General features: G+C 38.6%; 5 protein-coding genes across 5 annotated transcripts; all 5 read left to right on the plus strand.

Annotated features, from left to right (window-relative positions):
- Positions 1–201: 201 nt before the first annotated feature.
- On the plus strand, positions 202–1941 carry TM35_000043370 (dihydroxyacetone kinase 1-like; the record flags this gene model as incomplete). Its single annotated transcript, XM_029022531.1, has 1 exon — positions 202–1941. The coding sequence occupies one exon, from the start codon at positions 202–204 to the stop codon at positions 1939–1941; it is 1740 nt and encodes a 579-aa protein (XP_028886189.1).
- Positions 1942–2494: 553 nt separating this feature from the next.
- TM35_000043380 (uncharacterized protein) lies at positions 2495–4072 on the plus strand (the record flags this gene model as incomplete). Its single annotated transcript, XM_029022532.1, has 1 exon — positions 2495–4072. The coding sequence occupies one exon, from the start codon at positions 2495–2497 to the stop codon at positions 4070–4072; it is 1578 nt and encodes a 525-aa protein (XP_028886190.1).
- Positions 4073–4660: 588 nt separating this feature from the next.
- Positions 4661–7660, plus strand: TM35_000043390 (ATP-dependent RNA helicase; the record flags this gene model as incomplete). Its single annotated transcript, XM_029022533.1, has 1 exon — positions 4661–7660. The coding sequence occupies one exon, from the start codon at positions 4661–4663 to the stop codon at positions 7658–7660; it is 3000 nt and encodes a 999-aa protein (XP_028886191.1).
- A 1312-nt stretch (positions 7661–8972) lies between these two features.
- On the plus strand, positions 8973–9521 carry TM35_000043400 (uncharacterized protein; the record flags this gene model as incomplete). Its single annotated transcript, XM_029022534.1, has 1 exon — positions 8973–9521. One exon carries the CDS (start codon positions 8973–8975, stop codon positions 9519–9521), a length of 549 nt encoding a protein of 182 aa, XP_028886192.1.
- Positions 9522–9859: 338 nt separating this feature from the next.
- Positions 9860–16144, plus strand: TM35_000043410 (uncharacterized protein; the record flags this gene model as incomplete). The annotated part of the gene is made up of 1 exon (XM_029022535.1): positions 9860–16144. The coding sequence occupies one exon, from the start codon at positions 9860–9862 to the stop codon at positions 16142–16144; it is 6285 nt and encodes a 2094-aa protein (XP_028886193.1).
- Positions 16145–16464: the final 320 nt, after the last annotated feature.

Genomic DNA, 16464 nt, shown 5'->3' on the forward strand with positions numbered 1-16464 from the left:
AAAAAAAAAAAAAAAAAGATAATTGGTATATACTATAGGTTTGCTAACAATTCCATGTGTCCTCTGTAAAAACATATGAGATATCTTTTTTTTTCATGTATTGTTGGCCTTTTTTTTTTCACCAATACGTTGACCGCTTTTCTTTCTTCTTTCTTCATTAGATTGCCAGCGTTATTAGTGATTCTCATTCTTAATAAAACAATGACAAGCACAAAGTTTATTGATAGCGCAGATACTGCTCTTGATACGGCCATTAAAGCGCTATGTATGTCAAAGCCACAGTTGCAGGTAATTGAAAATACACATGTGGTAGTTAATAGTCAACTTGACCCCAAAAAAGTCCTTATTGTGTGTGGTGGGGGAGCAGGACATGAACCATCTCATGTTGGATACGTTGCAGATGGATGGCTAAGTGCTGCAGTCTCTGGAGGAGTCTTTGCATCTCCTCCTTATGCACACGTACGTGCTGCCATTAATTACCTGTACGAAAAACAAGGTCCTAATGGTCCTGGTATTCTCATTGTTGTGAAAAACTACTTTGGTGATATATTGAATTTTGAGTTTGCAGTTCAAGAGGCCAGAGGACGTGGTATCTCTGTAGCCATGGTCCTCTCCGCCGATGATGCATGCTTTGGCGTAGATGATATTACTCGACGCCGTGGTATTGCCGGTACTGTGTTGCTGAACAAAATACTTTGCACTGCCGCCCAGAAGGGTGAAAGTTTGACGGCGCTGCAAGAACTTGCCGGTCGCATCTCCGCCGGTATACGCTCTATTGGAGCCTCACTCTCTTCATGTTCACTGCCGGGTGCGGCTCCCACTGCCACAATACCTGTGGGAAGTGTGGAGGTGGGACTTGGTATTCACGGCGAAAAGGGGCTTTATCAGCAGCCGTTCAAAGGAGCAAAGGAGCTGGTTACTCACCTGCTTGATATTCTGCTTGGATCTGGTGATCAGAAGCAAAGCTGGAAGGGTGCAGAGGTGGCACTTGTGGTAAATAACTTGGGATCTACTACAGATCTTGAAATGGGAATACTCTCATACCATGCTTTGCAGTACCTTTCAGAGGCTGGTGTAAACGTGGTTGGAATATCCGTTGGACGTTATATGACCGCACTGGAAATGCATGGATTTTCGCTTACTATTTTGCGTTTTTCGAACCATGATGATATTAAGTATTTGTTTGGTGAAAGTCAGTCAAGTCTTATGCCTTTTAACGTTCCAAAACTAACCGTTACCTACGTTCCTGGACCTTCTACTGCATTACAGATTGCCCAAAAAGAGGGAAAATATAAATCCCATCCTGCTGGACTTATGAATCAGGTGGCTGAAGCTATTTTTCAGTCCCTGAAAGGATCGGAAAATTATCTTAACGCTCTTGATGCCGCAGTGGGGGACGGTGATCTTGGCAGTGGAATAAAACGTGCCGCCCTCAAGGTACTTGAACTATTACCGTACCTCCCTTGGGAAGAGGATGTCGGCAAGACCTTTTCGCTCCTTGCAGAAGCGGTAGCCGATGCCTGTGGTGGGACGTCAGGACCACTCTGTGGTGCATTTCTTCTTGGTATTGGTACGGCTGTTAGTGAGGAAATGAAGAAAGGCGAGGTTCACGCGGTAGAACTCATTCGAAAGGGTCTGAAAGGTGGTAGTGCGAGTGTACAACGTTTAGGACGGGCCAAGAGGGGAGATCGTACGATGGTTGATGTCCTGGAGGAAATTAATATGAGTCCTGCCGTCACTTCTGCTACCTCTTTGCAAGATTTGGCGGTTGCCTGTGTTGAAGCCGCAAAAAAGGGAGCAGCTGCGACCGCACAGTTACCGGCAAAACACGGACGAAGTCGGTATATGCAAGGAAAAGAAATTGGTCGCCAGGACCCTGGGGCTGAACTTGTCGTGCTGTGGGTCGAGTCCGCCGCTGATGTTTTACTTTCCAAAAAATAACCACGGAGGAGTACAAATCGAGAAAAAAAAGGAAAAAAAAAACTATGAGTAGAAGGGGATGGTGTTATAATTTCTTATTCTATTATTTTTACTAGGAAATGATTTTGAAGAAAACGGAATAAAAAAACCTCTGCATTTTTAAAATTATTGCTGGGGTTTAATATGTGGTCTTTTTTAAATTGTTTCTCTTCTACTGAAGCTGTAGTGTGAGGTATATCTGTGCTTTGAGATGAGTTTGAGAGGAGTTATCAAAGAAAGCCATACAATAGGGTCATATGGGATTGGATTAGGTGAACATGTACTTCTTCTTTGTTTTGTTTTCTTTGTACGCATCGCTACATCAGGTTATTTTTTTTTTTTCTTTATTTACTCTATTTGAAGATATTCCATTTTTGTGTGTGTGTTTTTTTATTGTTATGTCTCCTTTGTACGCAAAGGAGAAGACTTTTCCTGTTTTATTTTTCTCTGTAAAATTCTTCTCTTATTCTTTTTCTTTATTAATTTATATATATATATATATATATGTATATGGTTTGATAAGTGCAGAACATTTATGTACGGTGGCCTTTTCAAAAAACGACCCAGGGATAGTGATGCAACCAGTAAGAAGGAAACAGCAGTAAATGGATTATCTACAGCATCTGCATCCCGCACGGTGTATCACTATCCTTCTTCTCTTCCATTCCCTTTTATAATGGACGAGAAGTTTCCGGCAGAGAATTATCGATCACGAAGTCAAGACGTGAAAACGGCAATTCATTGGGGTCAACGTAAACTATTGTTATCAGAGATACAACTCTTGTCATTATATACTTCTCCTAATACATCATATCACATTGTGTACGCTGGTTCAGCTCCTGGAACTCATCTTGGTTTCCTTGATGAACTCTTTCAGTGTAGACACACATGGGAACTTGTAGATCCAGGTAAATTTGATCGTCCAGTACTAGAACCACGAAAAAATTTTTCACTTCGTAATGAATTCTTTACAAATGCTACTGCATATGGTATTAATGCTCGTCGTCTTTTAGAGGTTTTACCTGGTTTGGGATCTATTTACCGTGAAGTTGCTGTTGATAGTGTGAAATCAGCTAAAAATGAAATTCATTCAAAACTTCAAAGTATTGTAGGAACTCTTGATGTTGCTCGTGGTACAGAAGATATTCCATCTATGTATGAGCCTAAATTAAATATTCCTATTGGTTTTGAATTACTTTCTTACGTTGGTATGGAACGCAATAAACCACTTTTGTTTGTATCTGATATTCGTTCAGGAAGTGTAAATCTTCCTAATTTTGAAGATCATGTGGCAGAAAATATGAGGGCACAGGAGTGTTGGTGTCAAATATTACAAGGAAAGTATGGTATGCTTAAATTTCGTTTACCTTACACACATAAAAATATAGGAATTGGTGAAAAGAGACGGAGAGTGTTATCTAATTTAATTGGACCAGATGGTACGGTGAAATACCTTCGAGGAGATATTCTATTGCCTATATGGACTCGTCCAACAAGTACAGAAGGGCGATTGGTAGTTCCTTGTGGGGCACATCAAATACCATATAATGTGGCTCATGTAGAAAATCAATTCTTCTTTTTTAATACACGTGTGCGAGAAGAGGTACATTTTAATCATCTTCTTTTACCAGATGAAGATTTGGATCATCATTATGATGCTGCGGCTGAAGTAAACTGTCTTGTTACTTATTTAAAGTTTGTATACCCTCATCTAAAGGAGGCTTCAATTGGGGTTTTGCGGAGTGAAGTAAAGCGTGTATCTGCATCTATTACAACGCATTTACGTGTTACTTTTAAAGATGTGATTCGTCGTCGAGAAGCGCTGGTGTTGAAACAAGCGTCTAGTGGAATGTTTGAAGAAGATGGTGATGAAAGTGATAATGAAGAAACGGATAAAACTCAACAAAATGGTACCGTTCAAAAACAACAAGAAGAAGGAAAAGAAAAAGAAGGAGAACAACAACAACAGACATCATGGGTAGATGTTGCCAAGAAGATGTTGGTGGCAGCAACGCGTGAACGGGCGCGTGTACTCTGGAAGAGTAATGTTAACGAAACTGAAAAAGATGCACCTAGTGGTTTTTGGGTGACAACTACAATGAAACAAATATAATGAGAACGAGGAGGAATATGAAGAGTGAAGGGATATTCTTCTCATCTATACCGTTCTCTATGCGGTAATAAAAGAGAGAAGAAGCAAATATGAAGAGAGAAATTAAAAAAAAAAAGGAAGAAGTTAAACATATTTTATCCTCTTTCTTTTTTTTTTCTAACCTTTTTCGTAAATATTTGATAGTTCTTTTTTGTGCTTTTTTTTTATTTATTTTTTATTTTTCTTTTCTTTTCCCTTTATGTACTGTCTTTTTTTATATATATAATCATAATACGTACATTTTCTTTCCTTTTTTTTTCGTTTTTAATACCACTGTTGTTATCTAAATAACATGAACGGTAAATTCACTACTAAAAAGCTCAACACGTAAAGAGTTTTAAACAAAGGTAGTTAAACCATTCACTTGGGTGCGGAGGAACAAATCCGACGCACACACACACACAAACATACACAACAACTGGCCCTAAGAAGGAGGAAAAGAAAAAGAACAAGAAAAAGAAGGAAAGAACAAGAGAAAAAGTAAAAAAAAAAAGTAAAAAACACTCGTTACACGTAAACATCTGCTTCAGAAAATAACAGCAAATAGTCATGGCAACGGTTCTCCGCCTTGGTAGAAAAGGTGGAAAGGTCAGTTCATCTCCTGCTGTTGCCCCACAGGTAGTTTCCCCGGGAAGTGCCGTTTCTCCTGCCTCACTGCAAACACCTGGAGAGAATACTACTATAATAAGTGATCCTAATGCAGCACATCCATTTGATCCTGATCACATGCTGGGAAATGCGAAAAAGTCTACCACGAGTGAAACTAATGTTCTTCAATTTGATGTGGATGCTATTCAACACATATGTAAGGGTGTTATTGTGGGAAGGATGAAACAAGTACGAACAACAACGCGTCAACCACAGGCTAGGAAAGCTGAAGTTATGGGAAAGTTAAAAAATGCTCTTATGGCTCAGAAAACAGGACCAACATTACCAAAATGTGTTTTGGGAATGGATAAATTTATTGACCACAATATTGTGGTGGCACGTAAATCACAAGAAGCACTTATTATGGCAGTTGCTCTTTCTACTATGAAACCAGGATCTAAAGTGCTTGTGGTGGTGCCAAAATACTTTGAAGTAAACCCTGTTAAAACATACCTGAATTCTTTAGAAGTTGAAGGTAAAAAAGCAGTGGTGGGAGAATTTTGTGGTCAAACATTTGAAGGAACTGCATCAACACCTTTATGGGTTACAAGTGCAGAAATGGCACTTTTATATTTGACAAAGTTGCATAATATTGCTCCTTTTACGCATGTAGTTGTGCCAGGATTAACTAATACAACTCCACTACTATCTTGCTTTGTAAAAGCGCTTGGAAAATGGATGTTAAATAATAACAGTGATTCTCAATTATCACGACTTGTTTTAACTCCAGAACGAACTAATCATAGTGAGATAGAAAAAATGTTTGAAGGACTTAAAATAGCTTTTCTTGATAATGAAGTTCCACAAACAACTGAATTTTCATACGGTGAGACATGTGCTTTGGTTGGAAAAGAAATGATGGAAATGGAAAAAGATTCTACTGGAAATTTTCCTGGACCTACAAAAAGACTGATTGACTACGTAGCTCAAGTTGCAGCAGAAGTAGTAGGAGAAATTATTAGAGAAAGTAAAGAACCTCAAGTAATTGTAATATTTACAGCTGAAGCACGTGAAGTTCTTACTGCATTACAGAATATGCATCTTGAAAGTTGTGCTGTATATTCTGGATTGAAAAGTACAGAAGAAACCACAGATACCAGACATCGTGTGTATGTATTAAATCATGTACGTCACACATTGGATGCGGATATGGAGTATACAATGGTATTGGATATGGGTACTATTCGTAGGGCAACCGTGCAGCATAAGTCTGAGAGTTTCATGGCTTCCAGCACAACAGAATGGATGACAAAGACAGAACGAGCTGAACGTTTGTCTTTACTTGATGGAAAGAAAGAATATTGTTATTTTGCTTTATATCCAGATGCAGTTGCGGCAGCATTTCGTGAAAATGTTAATTCTACACCTGATCTTTTTAGTGTAGAAGATGCTTTTCTTCAATGTGCACGACTTAATCTTTCTATGAATGAAGTACTTTCTTATCTTCCTCATATTCCACCGGATACAGTGGAGCAAGTTATGCATAACCTCGCTGAAAAGTGTATGATTGCCCATTCCCAAAATCTTGCCATTACTTTTATGGGTGAAATGGCAGCTAGATTACCTGTGGAATTGGATATTGCCTCTTTTATTATTGGTGGTTGTAATGTTGGTCTTGGTGAAGCAGCTTTAGCTATTGGTAGCGTAGCCGCATTGCCTTTTCGATCTACTACTCCCTTAACATATGACAGCAATCGATGGAATGAATGTACGATGCAAAGTCGAGAAAAATATGGTGATGGTATTGCTCGTCATAGTGATCTTCTTGCTGATACTTTGGTATTTATTGAATGGTTAAAGTTACGTTCTCGTGGAGAGTCTACTTCTGCATTTTTGGATGAAATTCTTGTTCAAGAATTTAAATTAACTAAAATAGAAGGACTTATGAATTATATGAGAGAACAATTAACCAATTATCTTCATTTGGATCGCTTTAATACATTATCAGCTCTAGAAAATGTAACCGTATCTGTAAAGGAAAATTCAACTATTTTCTTATTACTAGAATCGGTTGCATTAGCACGACGAGCAGCATTTATTCGAGATGCTGGTCACTTAAATGAAAAAGATCGTTATGCTTCTATGGCGTTTGTTCGTACTTCAAAACGTTTGGTATCCCATACCTTTATTCCATCATCTATAAAATGGGATACTGGACGAACGTTAATTCCTGTCATTCTTAAGAATAGTAATACTATTCTTGCTGGACTTTTTTCACTTATTCACACACCATACTTTTTCGCCTCATTATTATTACTTTACCCACAAGTAGAGTATTCCTCACCTGTTTCTACGGAAAAGGGTAATAATGTATACTTTGGTGTGTTATGTAATCGACAGATGAAACGTTTTACAGTTCCTATTGAAGAAGCTGTTCAAATTCTTGATTTTCGAGAGAAGGTAAATATAGCACTTGGTTGTATGCAAACACTTCGTACCCTTCCTAATCCCGTTTCCCGAACCAAATTTGCCCTCCTTCTAAAAGAACATGATCGTTTATTTGATCTTGAACGATTACAAAAAGATATTCGACGTCAACTCCTTGAACTCGTCACGGAGCTTACGGTGATGGAGCATCAAGGGAGTTTTGAAACCCTCGACACGCACTGCACGGCACCAAAGGAGTTATTCCCTATTTCGGATGTCCCGGCGATGGACGTGGCGATGCTGCGCCGCTTTGCAGATCAGTCCCTGTGGGAACAACCGCCGTTTACACACACCGCCAACACTCCCGGATCTGTGGAGATGGTCGGAGGGACGTGTGCCACTCCGGTGGATGTCGTGATTCCCGCCGTGCCCGCGTGCGTGTATGAGGATGACGATGAGGATGATGTGGAAATTATTCAGGAGTCGTACTTTATGCAGCATGGTCCACTCATTGAGAGTGACGACGAGGATTAAAATGAAGAAGAAGGAAGAAAAAAAAAAAAAAAGGGAACGAAAACGAAACTGAGAGAGAAGAAGGATTTTGAAAATCAAAGCGAAGAATCTGAAGAAAAGAGAGAAAAAAAAAAAGATGAGGAAAAAAAAAAAAAGAAAGAAAGAAAAAAATGAAGTTTGGGTGGGGTCAGGGTTGAGTGGGCGAAAAAGGAAAGGTTGCAAGTGAAGGGTGAGTGAAGCAATAGAACAGAGAAACAAATCAAGAGAGAAATAAAGAGAAAAGGGAGAGAAAGAAAATCCACCAGTATCACACTGTGTACATACGAAATATAAATATGGGATTCCCTAATGGAGTAGATTAAAAAAAAAAAAAAAAAGAAAAAAAAAAGAAACAGAACACTGTTCTATCCTCACTTGCCGCATCCTACCAGAATGCCAGGAAGTGTAGAAATGAAAGTAGTTCCGCATCAATCTCCCCATTTATATATGAATATATAAATATATGGGGATCGAGGGAGAAAAAGGGGTAAAGGGAAGTGAATATTATTTCTTTTTTGTTGTTGCGTCTGCCTCAAACAGAAAGAAGAAGACAAAAAAAAAAAAAACGCTCCAAATAAATAGTTGTTATTTATTTATTTATTTATTTATGTGTACATGATTTTATAGTCGTTCTTCTTTTTGTCAACTTTTCGTCTTGTCTTTCGATTCTATCTCCTTTTCATCCTTTCGGAATTAGGGAAACAAAGAGAAGTGGCAATAAAGCAAAGATGTGTAAACAGTGACGAAAATCTGGCGCATAATGTATACCTGTGTGGTTTTGTGTGTATGATTTTTTTTTTACTGTTTCCTTTTCCAAAGCTGAAGGAATGGTGCGATTTTCTTTTTTTTTTTCTTTATTTCTCTCATTGTTTAGTGATGTTCTTATTACACGAGAGCTTTTTATTTCTCTGACTTATTGTCAGTGATGCTGATAGTGCTATTTATTGTTCTTGTAGCTTGTGTTTCTTTTCTTTTTTACTATCTTTCATAACCAAATTTTGTACTCTTCCTTCATTTGCTGCTCTTATATGGTTGATAACCCCCTCTCTTTCTCTCTTTCTCTCTTTCTCTCTCCTTCTTCTTCCATGTTTTGTTTTTTGGTTTACTACCATGTATGGTTTTTACAGAAAAGAGAAAGAAAAGCAAGAAAGAAGAACCTCTTTGGTTTTCGCTTTCTTTCTCACTTCTGCCTCTGTGTCCCTTGTTGTTAGTACCGATAATTCCCTCATCGGTAGCACGACACCTTCTTTCTCTTCTTCCTCTTATTCATATGCGGTGTGAGGTGTAAACTCTCATGGATCCACTAGACGACGCGGCCATTGATGCTCTCATCCGCGCCGAGGACGCACGACTGCGGCAATTCAAATTATTTCACGCATCACGCGAGGCGCGGCTGCGGGAGTACGGCGGCCAATCGCCCCCACCGCCGCCGCCCACACCGCCAGCGCCCAACCGCCCAGCACTCCGCGGTGGCCCGATGGAAACTCTCACTCCCGACGTGGAAGAGGCTCTCATGCGGGAGTACACAACTCGGTATAGGCCCAATAAGATGAGTCAGGAGGAGGAAATAAGTAGACGGCACAGCACTCCACCACCGCCGGGTTACTGTGGGCCGATGTTAACACTTACAACAAGTGGACCATACACACGGTATGAAGTGCTGGCCGTACGTCCACCGCCACGGCCACACTATGATGAAAGTGGGCAGAAAAGAAAGTCTCGTAGTTCTCACTATCCACGTCCAGTTCCACCTGTCTCTCAAGAAGAAGAAAAGGAGAAGAAACCCCAACCGGGTGAGTCACTACGACGATGGAAATATAATATGGGATTAACGGATGAGTGAATTCATTATCATTTTACTGTATATTTGTGTATGTTTCCTTTGTCTCTGGAGTGTGTGAGGCGTTTCATGTATAAAAGTTTTTTTTTTTTTTGTTTTGTTTCTTGTGTGTGGAATGAGATGACATCTCTTTTTCTGTGAAATATAACGTGGTGTTTTGTATATGTTGTTTGTCTAAATTCTTTTCTTATTGTTATTGTTGTTGTTTGTTTGTTTGTTTTTCCTTTTTTTTTTTTTTACGTTCTTCTCCCAACTATCATATTCTGTGTATCCTTTTCTTTTTCTTTTTTTCTTTTTTATTTGGTTGACTCCAAGAACGAACGAGAAGAGAACAAATCGCTATGAGCGAGTACAGCACCTCCAAGCGAGTGCAGCAACACAGACCGGATTCCGTCGCTGATGTTGCGATTCCCACCGCTCTGATCACTCAATTAACGGCTGGCGCTGCCGTTATTCGTGAGGCGGCTATCTCTGCGGCTATCATATCTCCCAAAGCCATTCAAATTGTATGTCGAGAAGTAGAAAATCTGCTTAATGCCACTACACCAGAGCAGCGGGTGCGAACGGTTTCTCAGATAACAGGCGCCTTACGAGAGGCGACATTTCTGGAGAAAAAAAATGATGAGGCATGTAAAGTATTCCTTCATGTACTGGCGGAACACTTTATACTTCCACTTCTGCTTAGTTGTACTGTACGTTATCTTCATCGCGCTCTGGCAACACTGATTCGCACGGTGTATGGGAAGGATGATATGTTGGAATCACAGTTTCGTAAAGCCTTTATTACCACTCATATTAGTTGTTGGAATTCTGATACGTTAAAACAGCCTACTATACTTGGGGATCACCTTGAAACTTTAATGGGAGATGCAGAAAAACTTTTACAATTAAAGGATTCCGTTATGAGTTGGGTAAACTGTATTGATAGTACAAGTGTTGTGGCATTACCTATTTTTCCTTCTGTATTTGCCGATACATTTTTTGATGTTTTTCCTCTTCTTGGTGATAGTCTGCAGTGGATGGTAGCAAATGCTCGTATGGGATCCCGTCAAGCTGAAGTAAGCGAAACAGGAAATATTGATAACGATAATAATAATGATAATAATAATAATAACAATAGTACACTTTTGGGAGAAGATTTGGCGTATGTGCGTTATGGTATTCGTGTTGTTACGACCTATATTCATAAATTTTTGTACCTTTTTGAAAATATATGGAATTGTAAAGAGGAAACAAAGATAAATGCTATTCAAGAGAATTTAACTAGACTTCTCTCACCTGCTTTATCAATGCTTTCATCATCATTATTTCCAAAAGATGTTCTGAATGGAGCTGGATTACTTGTCTCCTCACTTCTTACCTTGCGTACATGTTGTCCATGGTTGTTACTTGAGGTATGTAAACAATGTGGTACAAGTGAAATGCGTACATCCACAGTGGTGAAAGTTGAGGATTCCGTCTCTTCTCAAACAGGAGGATTAGAAGTGGAAAGAAGTAAAGAAGAAAGAGTAAGAGAGTTAGTACAACTCATATGTTCTTATAATCCAAAGAGTATGCTTACAGAATATCCTGAGAAACTCATGACGTTACAAATAATTCTTTCTGCTTTTACCAATAATGGTCGATTTGCATTAATGAAAGGATTATTAGCTCATTTATCAACTCCTCTTCATGGAAATGTGGAATCCCTTGGTGTTCTTCTTAAACCTATTATTCCTTTAACAGATGATAATTCTTCTTCTTATGCAATAGTAGCTGTACATGATATTATCATGCCAGCAGTAGAACAATACTGTTCTGCTCTTCAATCACCTGATACGAGATTTATGGCTATTCAAACCATTGATAGTGTGGTACGTCATATCGAATCTATTCTTTCTTGTATTGCCGATATTTTAGAAGTTCCATGTAATGAAAATACAAATAGTATTACTAAAACTAAAGTGGCAAAGAGAAGTTTACAACGAGCAGGAGGTAAAGAAACATTACTGGATTCTCAAAAAAAGGAACTCATAGAGTTATGTGTAAAGACACCAAAATTAACTCGTACATTAAATCAAGCAACAGAAGTTATTATGGGTATGTGGGATGATAATACACAACAAGTAGCAGGTCCATTGTACGATACATATAATGAAATACTTGCCGTACATTGTATGTTAAAACGTTGTAGTGTTTTGACGGTTTCTTCAATTTGTATAGAAAATAATACGAATGAGGAAATGTTTGATACTGCTGAAACTGTACAAAGTATTCTTTCAATACCAGATGAAAGGCGTGGAAAGTATCATGCATTATTAGGTTTGATAAGTGTTGTACCAATGATGCAGTTTCTTTCTGAATTAAGAAAATATTATTCACATGAAAATGGAACTATATCTGATATTCAAGCTCTTTGTTGTTTTAGTAAATTACTTATCTCTGGTGCGGGTAATCATAAAATTGGAAATATAGCTGGGGATGTATTTGCCAAAATGGCTGGTCGTATTTTAAAATTGGATAACAAAGATGTAAAACATAATAACCTTTTTATGAAAGGTATTATTGAACCTTTAGTTGAATCTCTTCTTATCCCTGGTTACGCATCTTTCTTTCACTTAAATGAGGTTGCAGAAGTTTCACATATTGTAACTCATATTATTTCTCCATGTCTTAAAAGTGAAGAGATTTATTTACCAACTTTACTTTCACAATTGGGAAATGTATTAAGCAGTGAAAAAAATTCTTCTCGGGTAAATCAAAGTGTGGTGGAAATTATTCATCGAGCTCGTTTAGTAGGAAGAGATGTTTCTACATATATTCATCCAAACAGTTCCTGTTTTAAAGCTGTATTGGCAAGTCTTCAGGCACAGGAAAGTGAACTTCGCTTCACCGCATTAGGTCTTTGTGTGTTAAGTACGAAGAAATCTGAATCTGTAGAGTTGTGGCAATGTCGAATGATGGAATGGTATTTAAGTACCAATATGCATTATGGTGGAGACTCTGCAGCTTTACGTAATTTATTAGAATTATATAAGAAATGGACAAGACGTTTTGTGGATAGTTATTTAAAACAAGAAACTAGACAACGGAAAGGTTTAGAAGAATCCAAAACGGCAGAAGAATATAAACAACTTGTGATTCATCACTGTGTACGAACTGTACTTTGTATTGTTCCACAAATTGGTGAAAATGCCAAATGGTCTCGTAATTTGTCATTGGAACGTCGGGTTGCCGCGATGTCTATATATACATCTCTTATTCGAAGTGTGTTAGAGTTTCTTTCACCCATACAATTACAAGAAATGGATTTAATAAAACAATTATTTCCATCTGTGCTTGTAGAAGGTTTACTAGAGTCTTTATCAGAGGGATGGGAAAAGGCACGAACAAGTGCTTATAATATTCTTCTTCTTTACTGTGAATATGCTCCAGAGACGGTGTTTGCTAGTGAATATCTTGGTCATGTGGAAACTGCAAGTACGTCGAAGAGAGAATTATTACGGGCACAAACCTTTCGAAAAGCTGAAGGTGAAGTACTTCGTTATGTTTTGGCTTCTTACTATACACCTAAGGCAAGAGAAGCATCCATTGCAGATCCATTACAAGAATCTAAAAGACGAGTAGAATTGGTGGAAGGAGAAATTAAAAAAGTACAAGAAAAATTTGTACAACTTCAATCTTTAGGTGTAAAGGGTGCGTATGAATATATTCAGGAAAATCCTTTGCATGGTTCATTATCCCTTTGTTCAGCTTTATTATCGAATGCAAGGGAAGTTAAACATGATACGGATTTTTTCTATGAGGCATGTAATAAACTTCTTATCTGCTGTCGTGAAGCCTTACAAACATGTTCTCTTCTTGTTGGAGGAGAGTCTAGTAACTCTACAGATGGAAATGAGGCAGATGTGGATTGTCGTGGTCATATCTATGATAAAGATGGATCTTGTACAGAAAAAACAATGCGTACAGTTGTGAATAATACATGGCTTAGTATTCGTACCAGTGCAGCTGCGGTTGTACAAATAATGAAACTTGTCACTATTGATCAACTTTCTTTTCCTGTTGTTCGTTCTCTCTGTTATGTACTCATGGAATCTTTACTTCGCACAAAACACAATGGTGTGATGCGGGCTGTACGACAAGCCCTTAAAACTGTTTCCGCCGCTCTTCTTCGCTCTCGTCATTCGACTTTCCATACACTTCCTGCGGAGATGTTGGACTTTCTTCTTGGACCTGACGGTGTGACTTCCCGCAGTGTCGCTCGGATGTTGCGGCGCAGTCAAGGTTTACCGCACGCCCTGTTGGCACTACTGGAGGCGGAGGACGCCAGTGTGCCGGTGGTGTTGTTTGCAAAGGCAATGCGGGCATTACTGCGAGTAGCAGAGGGAACCGATATACATAATAGAAATAAGGAGATGAAAGATATACCACAAGATGAGGAGGTTTCCGATAGTCAACGTTCAAATGCATTAAATGTATTGAAATTTATATTTGAAAATAAAATATTTGCATCCCGTTCAGTGGCAAGTCTTGAAGAGGCATTTTGGATTGCCACAAGTGGCTTTGATGACGCAAGTTGGGGAATACGAAATAGTTCACTGATGCTCTTCTCTGCAGTTCTTCCACGTTTTGTTGGGGAACACCCTTCAACTGGTGGAGTGGGAGTTAATACATCTCTGCATGATATCGCCGTACGGGCTCCTAGAGGAGTTGCATTTACATATGATGTACTTGTAAAGAGTTGTGCTAATCCAGTACCTAGTCTTGGTGTGTTTCCACTTTTACAAATGCTTTCTATGTTAAGTCCAGATCCACCACATCTCATCACGAAAGCAACCGCTAAAGTTTCAACAAGTACTGAAAATAATATGGATGCTGATTCTTCTCGTATTATTCGTGCTGTTGTACAATGTGGATCTTCAAGAAATTTAATGATTCGTGCCGCTAGTGCTGTAGCTCTTTCTTCACTTGTTCCTCCTTCTCATCTTGAGAGTATGATGATGGAATTCTTTTCCACTATCTCTGATGTGAAGAGTGATGCGAATATGGTTCATGGTGCATTACTTCATATGCAGCAGTTTCATACATTTTATGTTGGAACATTACGTCGTAATGTGAGGACAAAAGTAATGAGTAGTAACGCCACAGCTACAGTGGCAAGACTTATTAGTAAACTCACTCTTCAAGGACTTACTTCTCTTTCTGTTGCCTCTAAACTTCATCGTGCTTCTGTACATTGCCCTACTATTGCAGCTACTTTTTTAAGTTTAGCATGTGATACACTTTATTTTTATAATAAACGTTTTGGATATTCTGGAGATATTTCTTTATGTTTAGAGTTAACACGTATTGGTGTTGGAATCTTGTTTGAGTTGGCATGTACTCCTACACGATTGTATAATCTTTCCCGTGGGGATCATACATTGGTGGAACAAAATGCTGCTCTCTTTGCTCTTCTTGGTGTTGGTTTTCTTTCCCAGAAGGGTGAAGAGATAACAACAACAACTACTACTACTACTACTACTACTACTACTACTACTACAATTGATTGTATATGGGAGTCTCTCTCTCGTAGTTTCGTAGGTGAAAAGGGAAATTCACTGGTCTCATATTTTATGGATCATATCAGTTATTACACTATGGAGAAGCGATGGACACATGAGACGGCACAAAAAATCTTAACATGTTTTAAAACACATGTTCATTATGATCCCACACATGCAGCGTTACTTATGTTAACACAAGAACTATCTGTAGCCGCTTCTCATCAACAGTTACCTTGTACAGCTGTATTCCACATGAAAGCTCATTTAGAGTTTCTTGTTATGCTTGGTGTTGATAATCATCTACAAACGGGTGAACTTCAACAACTTTGTGACTCCGTGGAGTCTCTTCTACTTCAACGAATGGACCCTCAAGCCTCTCATCCACTGCGTAATACAGAAGTTCAATCTTGGGCTGTTCGTTTTCTTGCTTACTGTTGTGTTAGACGTGGTACTTGTAGTGAAGCCTTTTTACAAGTTCTCGCTCATTATTCATCTCCTGTTTTTAATATTCAGAACCGTGCATCCGTCGTGGCGGCTTTAAATGATGGACTTTTGTCTATTCATGAGGATGTGCATATTAATTCTATGAATCATCATTGTATACTTTTATTAATTCTTTTACGTCTTCTCTTTGATGATGCTCATGACGTCCGTAGTGAGGCCTGCCGTGTGGCCTCAAAACTCACTTCACCAGTTCCTTTTGTATACGATCACAGTACATGTGTTTTCTCTGTCGTGTATGCACTTCGTCAATATAGTAAACGTAATGTACTCTCCTATGAGGTGGTGCAGCAATACATCTTGGGTAATGGTGTGGTATCGGACGAGGAAGCCGATGAGAAGAATGATGGGGATGAAGAGGACGGTGAAGAGGAAGAAGATGTGTTGTTTGAGAAGGAAGCGGATAACATGTTTGCAGAGGAGTCATTACTGGAATACCTAGTGGGAGTTATCATGCGGGGTACAAAGAGTAGTGGTAATGATAGTAGTACTAGTGATGGTCCTACTTTTGCAGTATGTGATGAGTTGATGGATATGACGGAGCAAAGGAAGAGTGCTGCATTATTGTACGCTACATTATTTGATAAGGCACACTAGGGCAAGATATGGAAGAGAAAGAGATGGAAATGGAAATAATAATAATAATAATAATAATAATTCGGATAATAGAAGACATCACGAAAGAAACACGAGAGGCGTTTTCTATATAGTCTTTTTTTTTTTCTTTTCTTTACATGTATTGGTTGTGATAGACCTCCATGTGAATGTTACAACCAAAGTAGTAATACTTTATTGTTATTATTTTTTTCTTTTATCTTTGTTTCTTTTCTCTAAGAAGAGAAGGGAGGAGGGAGGGGCGGTAAAGGACAATACGCCCAAAGAAATTAAAAAAAAAAAAAAAAAAGAGAAAAAAAAAG

Source organism: Trypanosoma theileri (genome assembly GCF_002087225.1).
Source record: "Trypanosoma theileri isolate Edinburgh chromosome Unknown TM35_Tth_4_V1, whole genome shotgun sequence".
Lineage (NCBI taxonomy): Eukaryota > Euglenozoa > Kinetoplastea > Trypanosomatida > Trypanosomatidae > Trypanosoma > Trypanosoma theileri.